General features: G+C 34.7%; 1 protein-coding gene across 1 annotated transcript in view; it reads right to left on the bottom strand.

The window, feature by feature from the left end:
• Positions 1-810: 810 nt before the first annotated feature.
• LOC121413905 (organic cation transporter protein-like) overlaps positions 811-12,366 on the bottom strand; it is a 35,328-nt gene continuing 23,772 nt past the window's right edge. Inside the window, exons 7-11 of the mRNA XM_041606900.1 lie at positions 12,239-12,330; positions 4,773-4,981; positions 3,872-3,980; positions 2,921-3,139; positions 811-1,245 (exon numbers count right to left, since the gene is read on the bottom strand). Of these exons, the coding sequence (XP_041462834.1) occupies positions 1,230-1,245; positions 2,921-3,139; positions 3,872-3,980; positions 4,773-4,981; positions 12,239-12,330 (645 nt within the window). The 3' untranslated portion in view covers positions 811-1,229. The remainder of the gene's footprint in view (positions 1,246-2,920; positions 3,140-3,871; positions 3,981-4,772; positions 4,982-12,238; positions 12,331-12,366) is intronic.

The raw sequence follows: 12,366 nt of genomic DNA, 5'->3' as shown, positions 1-12,366 counted from the left end.
CTTCGCGCAATATTTCCGAAACGCAAAAATATATCGCCGCAAAATTTTATGACTTTTTTTTTAAGTCTCGCGCAACTTTTGAGATCGAATTCGCGACATACGGTTATAGCGTCGCGACGCCACATGACTTTTAACGAGAGAATGTCATGCCGAAAATGTCTCATTTTTATACTTTGTGTACGAAGTCTACGGGAGATGAAAGTCATAAAAGGGTGATAATTTTCGTTCTAATTGGTCTGCTTAATTAGTTTATCATTATCAATTAACCATTGTCTAACCTAAACCCGACTTATTAAATTGAATAAGTCAAAGTAAACATAAATGCTAAAACACAACTATTGAGTATACATGCGTAAACATTTGAGTTAAGTCTAAATTTGATCGGTCATTTAGTTTAATTATCCCGAGAACGATCCCCCTTTCAGGTAGATAATTCTCCTTGACCGTTTACCTATGGCCTCATTACCTTAATTTGAATCAGATTGTCAAATCATTGCATGGTTCAAGTTTAAAATAGAGTTTGACAGTTCTTAAGGAAACTGGACGGAATGATGAACAGACGACAAGGAAAAAAAAATGAATCCTGTAATAATAATAATATATGCATTTATACATGTATAGCGCCATCTATCTAGAAATATTCTATTCCGAGGCGCGTTGTCATTATTATTATTATTATCCCGGCTTTAGCTCGAGCTGCCTTTTAGCACTCATGCATTCAAAGAATTAATCCTGCCGGGTACCCATTCACCTCACCTGGGTTGAGTGCAGCACAATGTAGATAAATTTATTGCTGAAGGAAATTACGCCATGGCTGGGATTCGAACCCACGACCCTCTGTGTCAAAGTCAGAATACTAATCCACTGGGCCACAACGCTCCACATCCTGTATATGTCTTTTAAGATTATCTACAACTCGTGTCCCAAAAATACCCGATGAGACCCCAAAGGTGATCAGCTAGATCCTTTCATAGATATTCCAGTTTTCCTTCACTGTAGAAGAAAGATTTCCTGGAACAAAAAAATCCGATATCCGATACACCGTCCTTGCTGACCATCCTGTAGGAATATGATAGCTTGAGAAGAGTTTGGAGTCGGTCTTTCAGAGTGACTGAAGCATCAGTCAAATGCATTAAAATACGCCATGACCATGATGAGGTAAACGAACATGCCAACCTAAGAACTCTATCTGTATTCTAAGCGTATCGCCATCTTGGAAAATCCACAGATCATACCCGTTCTTCTCTGTAAGGGAAAGCAAGAAGACAAAATGAGTGTGAGATGAGGTTGCTGAACTCACACGGTAATCGAGAGTCGCAAAAAGATGTGTTTTCTGTGAGATTAAAAGAAATAGAATAATAAAGAGGAGTCGCCGTTTTAGATACTGCCAAATGTGACAAACTTCTTATTTAACTTCCGTTACTTAAACAACCTGATTTATATTTGTCTAAACTTTGAAATGATGTAACAAAATCTCCATCATTAAAAAGACTACGATGTTGTAAATAGGACTATATGCAATCACAGAATTCCCATCCACCAGGACCAGAATAATATTTTGCAATGTGTTACAAAATGTTGCCAATTTAGAGTTATATTTTCTTTATTTTATCATATTTCAGCAAGTTTTATAACAACAATTATAACCACTATAACCAACGACATCACAACCATCATAATTGTCATCATCATGAGTTTCTCAAAAATGCTGTGTGGACCAACATGTACTAAGGAATAGGAGCCCCAAAATTCACAAAGCAAAATACTGACAATTTGATCAACATCGGATAACAAATAACGAAGTTATTGAATTTTAAAGATTAGCATTATTCTGGTGAAACAGTTCTAGGCATGTCTTAATGAATATTCATTAGGTGGGCTGATGATGTCATTATCCCCACTTGTTCATTTGTATTTCATTATATGAAATTCGGTTTATTCAAAAATGTTCAACCAAGAACTAAAATTTAATTGACAGCTGATTAAGTGCATTAGTTATTCATTTTTATCATAATGGAGTCACATCTACACATGTATGAAAAAATGAAACATTTATGATTTCATGTAATAACATGAGAAAAAGGAAAGTGGGGATGTGACATCATCAGCCCACCTAATGAATATTCACGACGATGTGCATATAACTGTTTTTAATAAATATTCATAAACTTAAAAATTCAATAACTTCGTTGTTTCTTATCCGATTTTGATGAAATTTTCAGCATTTTGCTTTGTGAATTTTACTATATTCATTTAGATATAAATATTTCCAACCCGGACCATCCCTTAGGCACCCAATGAGGTGGATATGTGCGCAATATGAGTTTTCGCCTCAGCGATGCACGACAGATTCAAGAACATTAAAAATGTATTGTCTAACGCCCTTTATGACAATGAACAACCAGGAAGACTTTGTCGAAAACTGGTAAATCAAGACAGCGGTTTCGTCCTGGACTCTGGACAGACACCGTATTTACACTTTTTCGTCAGCTCCGAAACTCAGGACTAGACTACTGTTCCGGTTTATCATTTTTCGACAAAGACCTCCCATCTCTTTATTGTCATTTGACAGGCATTTTTCAATACATTTAGTGTGTTCTGGAATCCGATATGCGTCGCGGAGCGAAAAATCCCTATACTGTAAAAACTGTGATGTTAAAACTGACACAAGTTGGTGTTAATAGAGTACTACACCTTGAGGTGTAAAACTTACACCCTAGAGACTGAACATAACACCAAAAAGTTTAAACGTAACAACAAAATGTGTTGTAATAACACCTATAGGTGTTAAACTAACACTGTCAATTTAACACCGATGTAAAATAACTGGTGTGGTCCTCTATGTACACCGGTTAACACCACATTTTTTTTGCGGTGTATTAGTGGTATCAATTGATAAAGATTACCGTACGTTACTCACAAGTTAAACTTTTCTCCCTCTTCGACATGTTCCACGGTTTCGGGGAGTTTCTTTCCTCGCGTCTCCGGGAGCGTTAAGGCAAAAAGTGCAGCCATGATCGCAGCGGAGCCATATATAACAAGAGGCAGAGGAGACCAGTACTCGCTAAGGAGTAGGATGAGAGGGGCTACTATACTCGCGAACCTTGAGAACATCGAACAGTTGCCGATGGCTACACCCCTGTATACGAATAGGTCAAATAGCCGCATTACAATGAATCCTTATTATGATGCTCTTCCCAAAAGTTTCTTCTTGCCATGCATCACAATATTAAAAATAATTTGTGTGTAATACTAATCCTACATGTACTGGTCTTTGACGCAGTGGCTTAGTGTAATAAAGTGTCATTGAACACGACCCGTTTCCTACACTGTAGAAGACTTTGGTGTTGAAACTGATGCCTGTTGGTATTCCTCGGGGACCACATCCAGAGGTGTTAAGATTACACCCTAGTGGTTGAACATAATGTAACCCGAGAGGAAATTTAACACCTTGTGGTCATATATGTATTTTTTTATTACGTGCATATCATCCCATTATTTGCTTCTTACATTGACACACACAGAAATACATCTCATATGAAATATGAATTACTTGAACAATAACAATGTACACTAAATATATGTTATTGCTGTAATTTAAATTATGTAACCAGAGTCACAGTTCAAAGTTTAAACCCTTGGCCAATAATATCTTAAATATAAACGATGAATAAAATTAGTTCCTGAATCATCTTAAAAAAAAAATTTGTAGCTGAAGATAATACTTCTGAATATTCTAGATCCGAAATAAGGTCTTCCATACCCATCAATTCACTTGGGTGTTTCGTAAAAGTTCATTAAACTCTTTCAATTACAAAGGTTTTTCATTTATATTGGATTTGATAATAAGTAATCATCTAGTCATATCTACCTTATATTCGTTGGATAGAGTTCAACTGTGTAGAGGTACATTATACAAAAGGATCCAGTGATTCCGAACTTGCCTATCATAGCAACCGTTGTCAAAGCAGCACCAGGAGCTAGAAAAAATATTTAGTAATCGAACAATTTTTTTATTGCAAACAAAACACACTTGCGAAATTTGTTAAGTCCGTATATGCATGTCACACATCGACACTTCGGACGGTGTTCAGGTTTTAATCCCCCAAAGTTTTAATAACGATTCCGTGCTATTTGGGTTTGTCTGTGCAGAGCTGATTATGGCTTTGAAGTGGAATTAAGTTGTCTAGAGACTTTTTATCCGATGGGATATAACTAATTAATGTTCACAATAAAAAAATCATTCAGTCTCTATCATCTTCCCTGCTTTTACTAAGTTAAAGACACCAATTTGAGCCAATGATTAATGATGTTAAATGATAGGCTAAAATTGGTAGTGAAATTAAATATGTCCTTTTGATGGATATAGATATATTTTCTTGTGTAACATTTCTTTGAAAGAAAGTCGTACATGTATTTCAGTTTTTTTGGTGATATTTGAACAAAATATGGAGCATTTGTCAATTCTAAATCCCCGCAGGTATAGAATTTACAACTTTTAGAAGTCATGACCATTTCATCGTCAGTCTAACTTTCTTCAAACTTTTACCTACAGTATCTGTACCTTAAGTATCTGCTTCTATTTTGTTTTACTTTTCACTTTCAAAACATCCTTCCATGTTAGTCGGATTTCCCTTCGAAAAGGATAGATGAGCTTGTCTGTCCAACTTTACTCAAACAATCACCTATCTGCTTCTACTTTGTTTACATTGCCCTAAAAAACCCCTTTCATATCAGTCTGATTTCCCTTCGAAAACGGTAGACGAGCTTACATAGGAACGCGGTCGAGACGCAGGCAATCCCACCAAACATCATGCACATAAAAAGACTCGGCTTCCGACCAAAATATTCGATGATAAACACATCCATGATGAAGGCAGGAATCTCAACACCAGCTGAGAGAGCAAAGGCGAGGTAATCATTGGAACCGAGACTCGAGCTGTTAAGGGAGAGTCCCAGGTATACCATAGAGTTTACCATCCTACAGGAAAAACAAAGATACACTTTTGAAATAATCATCAGCATCGAGACCAAAGCTGTTGAGGGATAGTCCCATGCATATTAACAAAGAATAGACAGAGCTCTTTGTTTTGCCATCACAAACACGACCTTCAAGCTATTCAAGAAAAGTACTCCATGACGCAATTAGAAGTGTACTCTGCAAAAACGCCGGTGTTAATTGAACACCAGCCTGGTATATATATATATATATATATATATATATATATATATATATATATATATATATATATATATATCGGTTCACATCAGAGAAGCATTGAAACAACACCAATTAAGAATCAAACCGATATTGGTTTAACACCTAACGCCAAACCGGTGTTGTTTCAACACCTCTCAGGTGTGGACCGATGTAGATACCAGGCTGGTATAAAAGGACAAGTCCACCCCAACAAAAACTTGATTTGAATAAAAAGAGAAAAATTTAACAAGCATAACACTGAAAATTTCATCAAAATCGGATGTAAAATAAGAAAGTTATGGCATTTTAAAGTTTAGCTTCATTTTACAAACAGTTATTATGCACATCTCGTTCGTTATGCAAATGAGGAACTGATGACATCATTTTTTTTAACATTATTTCTTTTGTATTTTATTATATGAAATATTTTTAACTTCTCGTCATTGTCATGTGAAATGAATTTCATTCCTCCCTGAACACGTGGAATTGACTATTTTTGTGCTTCAGGCAAGGAGGTCCTAATCGTCAAATTCGTAAAAATTGAAATATTGTATAATTCAAACAATAAAAAACAAAAGAAATAGTGAGTGAGTGACATCATCGACTCTCTCATTTGGATGTAACTGGCTCGTTCACATAACTATTTTGTTAAAAATAAGCGAAACTTTGAAATGTCATAACTTTCTTATTTTACATCCGATTTTGATGAAATTTTCAGCATTGTGCTTGTCTGATTTTTCTCTATTGATTCAAATCAACATTTTTCTGAGGTGGACTTGACCTTTAAATTACCACCGGCGTTTTTGCACTGTAGGGCCAAGAGAAAAGGGAAATGTGGAACTTTGTGAGCGCTGGACCTTTTTTCAGTAGGCCCACTTTTAAGAGCTTCCGGTGGCCCCAAAAGAGCGCAATGGTGCTCTTTCCATTTTTTTCAATATCGATGGATTGTCCGTTGTTGACCATCCCATACAAGGAAAAGGAAAAAAAAGAGAAAACAGTCTTGCAATTGCGATCGACCCCAAGGAGCTGTTTAGGGGATAGTCCGTTGTAGACCACATAGTTTATTATCATTAAATGAAGAAGAAAGAAACAGTCGGAAAAAATAGCGGAAAAATAGTGAAGGAAAGTAGAAAGTAGACTATGTTATATGAAAAAATGATCTAAAGAAAGGACGGGAGGTAAGAACTGGGAAAAGCCAAGGGATTTGGTAAATCGAAAGGAAAATGTAATCATAGGAAAATTAAGCACATTTAAGGGGGACCTGCGACTTAAATGACGAATTCATATTTCAGATTGAAGTTCGTCATATAAATTTCACTGGATTGAAAATACATTGCCCAATATGAAATAATGCTCAGTATATAATTTTGTGGGGGTCATTAAAGATCCCGATGTACATGCCTATGAATTGCTATGCTTTGCAGCTAGGTTTCGATTTGTTAGTTTCAGTTTGGTCTGTTGGTTGGGGGTCTTTAAAGATCAAGTCCAACCCAGAAAAAATGTTGATTTGAATAAATAGAACAAAACATTAAATCAGCACAATGCTGAAAATTTCATCTGATGTAAAATAAGAAATAGTTATGACATTTTGAAGATTCGCTTATTTTTCACAAAACAGTGATATGCACAACTCGGTGACATACAAATGGGTCAGTCGATGATGTCCATCACTCACTATTTATTTTGTTTGTTATTGAATGAATTATACAACATTTCAATTTTTACAGATTTGACGATAGGGACCAACTTAACAGAGCCATATAATACTATACAACGCTAATTCCACATGTTCAGGGAGAAATAAATTATTGTTTCACCTGACAATGAGGACAAAATTAGAATATTTTATATATCATGTTATAAAATAGTGAGAGGATGACCTCATCAGTCACCTCATTTGCAAAGTTTACCGACCAGAATGTAATAACTATTGGTGAAACTTTTAAATGTCACAATGAAATTTTCATTTCTCTCCTTTTTTTTATTCAAATCAACTTTTTGTTGGGGTGGACTAGTCATTTAAATTGTATCACTGTATAATAATCACGCTCATATAATCAAATGGGTTTAACATCTCCGTGGATGGGCGGAAATCTGTCCCCAAAGGTAGGGGACCAGGGGAATATTTGACAAGCAAGCAAAAAAGCAACAAAAACAGGAAAAAAGAAAGAAAAAAAAGGTTTTTGTCAGGTCATTTTAGCCCAAACAAAATTTAATATTTGACCCCCCCTAAAAACCACACACACATAAATGAAAGAGGTTTTCATCCAAAATGTAAGGTCATTTAGTCCAAAAATACATGTATTATTTCGATTGTGAATTATGTATTTTTCTCCATCGTAAAAGACCAAAAATAGTAGGGGGAACATTTGATATTGTGTCCACCCTGCTATTTTTAATGGGGGGGGGGGACGCGTCCCACTGCCCCCTGGGATTTCCGCCTATGTCTCAGTGCTATTCCATGTGAGGAGGATATCGAGAAGTGCACTGGAGTTTCCTGGAGCCGTTCTGGTTCTCATACCTTAACTTTGGAGCGAACACCGAACATTTCCTAGTCAGATTTGTGTAAAAGATCTAATTGATATGTAACCCAGACATGGGTGATAAAAGTTGTTGATTTTCCAGAAGGTTGATTATGCAGTAAAAAAAAAAGAGACATGGTCTGTGCGTGATAATCTTATCTATATGACATATTTACATATCCGTTCTTTTATTTTCGTTATCACGTAAAGTAATTTGTTTATTTGTGATTGGGGAAAGAGATTGTCGGGAGTCTTTGAAGATATTTACATATCCGAGAGAAGATTTTTAGTTTTTTGATATCTCTAACTAAAGGCCCCATTCTATATTGAACACGAATGTGTGATGTGTTATTTCCATGCAAATTTGGTCTGTGCGTGATAATCTTATCTATATGACATATTTATATATCCGTTCTTTTATTTTCGTTATCCCGTAAAGTAATTTGTGTATTTGTGATTGGGGAAAGAGACGAGAGTCTTTGAAGACATTTACATAATACATAATTATCTGAGAGAGGATTTTTTTGTTTCATGATGTCACTAACTATAGGCCCCATTCTATATTGAACACGAATATGTGATGTGTTATTTTCACGCAAAATTGGTCTGTGCGTGATAATCTTATCTATATGACATATTTACATATCTGTTCATTCATTTTCGTTATCACGTAAAGTAATTTGTGTATTTGTGATTGGGGAAAGAGACGGGAGTCTTTGAAGACATTTACATAATACATATCTGAGAGGAGATTTTTAGTTTCTTGATGTCTCTTACTATAGACCCTATTCCATATTGAACACGAATGTGTGATGTGTTATTTCCATGCAAATTTCTGATCACAAGATATCACATCAAAAATAATATAAGATCCTCATGAGAATGGAAAGAACCAAGACATTTAAAAAGCTCGAGGAAAGGTATGATATAAAAAAAATGAATATATTTTTATCTTTTTTCTAAGATCACGGAAATCCATTCTGAATTACAGACTCATATCTATTAAAAATCACAACAGACGATTAATGTTCATATGGCAGTAAAGAAGAGAGAGAGAGAGAGAAAAAAAGAGTACGTTCAGGGGCGCATCCAGGATTCCAAGGGGGGGGGGCACATTTTCCCGATGAAAATTTGGCAAAAAAAAGAAAAGAGAAAAAAAAGGTTTTAGCCTAAAATTGAAGGTTATTTCGTCCGCGGAAAATTTGACAAGCAAAAACAGGGGCACACTTAATTAAAAACAATACATTTACACGTACATTACAAATTTTGATTATAACTATCAAGGGGGGGGGGGCTGTGCCTCCTGGATCCGCCAATGAATATGATCATTTTTTTCATGTGATAGGATATACAATTCATGGATAGAGTGTGTGCACATGCTTTAGCTCCCTATTATTACACATAATAGATCAAAAAGATGTTCACGTTGGCGTCAGTGGAAGGTTCAACGAGGGAGAGGCTCAATTATTGAATCACGTAACAATCCCAATAAAGTAAATGATTTTTAAGAATAGAAGTATATAAATATATAAAGGATAATATACCAACCCTTGACCAGTTTAAGGAAAAAAATACAAAAAAGGAAAGGAAATTATCTTAACTAAAAGGTTTACTAACAATCCGTTTCAGAAAATGGGTCAAGTTTATTTCCTCGGGATTCTGAGTCAGAGTTAAATATAATATAAAGAGCTTAAAGATACAGGTAATGTACGATAAAATGCAAGGCAGATCAAAGCGTGACAGAGTATGAGAGGGAGAGTGGGGGGGGGGGGGGGTCCTGATCTGGGAAGGGAAAGGAAGTGGGCAAGGGATGTCTGTATAGGCAGCTTTTAAGGGGGGGGGGGTGACCTTTTCACATTAATCTTTTGTTTCTAATTGTATACTGATTTTATTTTCGTTTATTTGATACAAGATGCGGTAGGTGAATCTTAATGTATTTTGTTAAATGTATCTATATGAAGTCTTACGTAACCATACCTTTTGTATAAATCTGATATGTGTTATCTTCCCTGTAACGCATGGAAAAATAGCCATCAGTGAATTATTAATAAAGACTTCTTCAAAACAACAAAAGTAGTTAAATTCATGACATAACACCAGTGGCGTACCTAGGATTTTCCACGGGGGGTGGGGGGCAAAATTTGAAAAAAAATGACAAGCAAAAAAAAGGTCCTCAACAGGATATAGAGGACATTTCACAGCTGAAAAAAATTGATAAGCAAAAAAAAAAAGTCTTCAACTTCTCGTCAGGGGAAGGGGGGGGGGTGTAGGGATAGGTCCCTTGCATAGGTTGTGACTCGTCAGGGGGGGGGGGCAGTCTGCCCACCCGTAGGTACGCTAGTGCATAACACCCTATCATCCAAGGTGAATAAACCCTGATGAAACAATTGTCTGAATACATTTTTTATTACAAAACTATCGGCCTCCTCTGTTATTGAACCTTGATAAACATTTACGATAGGTTAGATAACTTTAGGGTCATAATTTTTATGGAATGAACCAAAAGTAACAGATTAAACAAATATCCGAAAACAGTTCTTTTACAACAATGAGGGGATATCTTTTGTCAATATAGTAACCTTATTGTATTTAGCCAGTGAAACAAATATCATCTTTAGAAATCTGTGAAGTGATATAAGGGATCAATAAAATAACTAAATATTGATTACCATTATTGCACTGTTTGTCTGATTTTCTCCCCCTTTCCTTTCGAGGCCTTTATCAAAATGTATTATGTAATATGTATATATACATTCTGCTATATGTTTCAATAATAAAAAAAGAAAAATTTATCAGATATAATTATATTTCAACTAGAATGTTAGAATGTAGGTCTGTGTATGCATATGTTATTCATTATGTCATTTGCTTATTGTTATGTTATGCTGAGAAAATATGATTACATTTGTATGAAATAAATAAATGAAATAAAATCAAACTATCAATATTTTCACCACTTTTAACAAGGTTATCATTACTACTATCATTATTTTCATCGTTGTTATAAAATTATCAGTATTGTCATCATTATCATTAGCATTCTCCCTTTCTCCTCCTTCTCGTCATAGTTTCAATCAATATTATCAATGTACAATATATAAAAAGATTTGTATCTTAAAAAAAACAACTAACGCACCTTCAAGCTTGAACTTATGAAGTGCTATTCCAAAAGGGCGATTCCATGCTAGAAATATAAGCTATTTTCGCAACATTTATCAACCTATTGTCCAAACACACGAAGAACATCAATTTGTTTTGTGTTAATAATGAATTATGAATATTCAATATCATAACAGCCAATCACAGAATCGAATTTCAACACACCTCTCCATCTAGTAACGAAATACACTTTGACGGTTATATATATTGTTAAAATAAAAACTGTGAAAAATATTGCCTTGACAAAAACGAAATGAAGCTCTCACTATATTAGGCACAATATGAGATGAGGTCTTAAACTTATGCCAGTATACATGGTTTAAGTGACAAAAATCCAGTTTCGTGGCTCGCTATTTTGAATATTCTTAAAACAGATTGAAAAATTTGGGTAAAAAGCAAAAATGCATGAAATTTGTGCTGCATTCTGTTGCTTTATATCCTCCCAACGATGTTAGTTGCTTTGGCTTCGGATATGGTTTTCAAATCTTTGTTAAACACAATCTGAGATAATAGTTTTAGAGTTTTATTGCTATTCTAAAGATATAAAATATAATTGATAATAAAAACCCAAAATGTAGCACAAGGTGAAGAAAGCAACAAGTTGTAAACATTGCAATATAGGCCTATATGACAAGGAACTTCAAGTAACGACATGGGCAATACGAAAATAATAAAAAGTTTACCTTTTAACATTCGAATGAATTGAAGTTATTCGAACGTCACTGGCATTCGCCAATATTTTGTTCAAAATAAGAAGTACAAAATAATACAAAACAAACATACAATGCAAGGAATATAAGCGGATAAACAAAAACAAAATAGTATTTCTTCAAAAAAAAAAACATGTCTACTTATAGATAGTAAATGCATCATGGCATATCAATGTGAATACTGGATAGTGGGTTTTTTTTCATAAAACTGACCTGTTCAATTCTTATTGTGACTGAGTAAATACCCTTTTATCCGTACTTTGAAATCAATGCCCACATTTTAGAATATTTTTGGCAATTCTGTAAGTAATCGATTTATCTTACGTGTCCCCTTTTTTACATATGATGACTCGGTATCCCACAAGCTCTTCCTTTTTACGCAGGTGTACCCTTACTATATTATTTCACCATATCTTTAATTTCTTTATAATGTTTATGTATGTTGTTATATTTATCTACATTAATTTTTTACGTAAGCATACCTTCCAAATATTCACTGTTCTTAAAAAAAATCAAATAAGTGCCATGTTTGATTCATATCATGTTGAGTCTTCTAACAATAATGATTCTTTATTTTGCTTATTTGTGAAATGTGTAAAAATAAAGTCAAACTCCATTTCAAATCTTGATAGAAATATCACACTTACCATATGAAGACAAGGCTTATAGATCTTTGTCTAATTCTTGGGGTACGAACCAAATCAAGGCCCGTCGGTCGATGTGCCTTCCGAATTTGATCCTGAACAAAACAAATACATGGAAATATTTTTAAGGA

The sequence above is a fragment of the Lytechinus variegatus genome, chromosome 4 (genome assembly GCF_018143015.1).
Source record: "Lytechinus variegatus isolate NC3 chromosome 4, Lvar_3.0, whole genome shotgun sequence".
Lineage (NCBI taxonomy): Eukaryota > Metazoa > Echinodermata > Echinoidea > Temnopleuroida > Toxopneustidae > Lytechinus > Lytechinus variegatus.
This window is presented reverse-complemented; position numbering and strand designations above follow the sequence as displayed.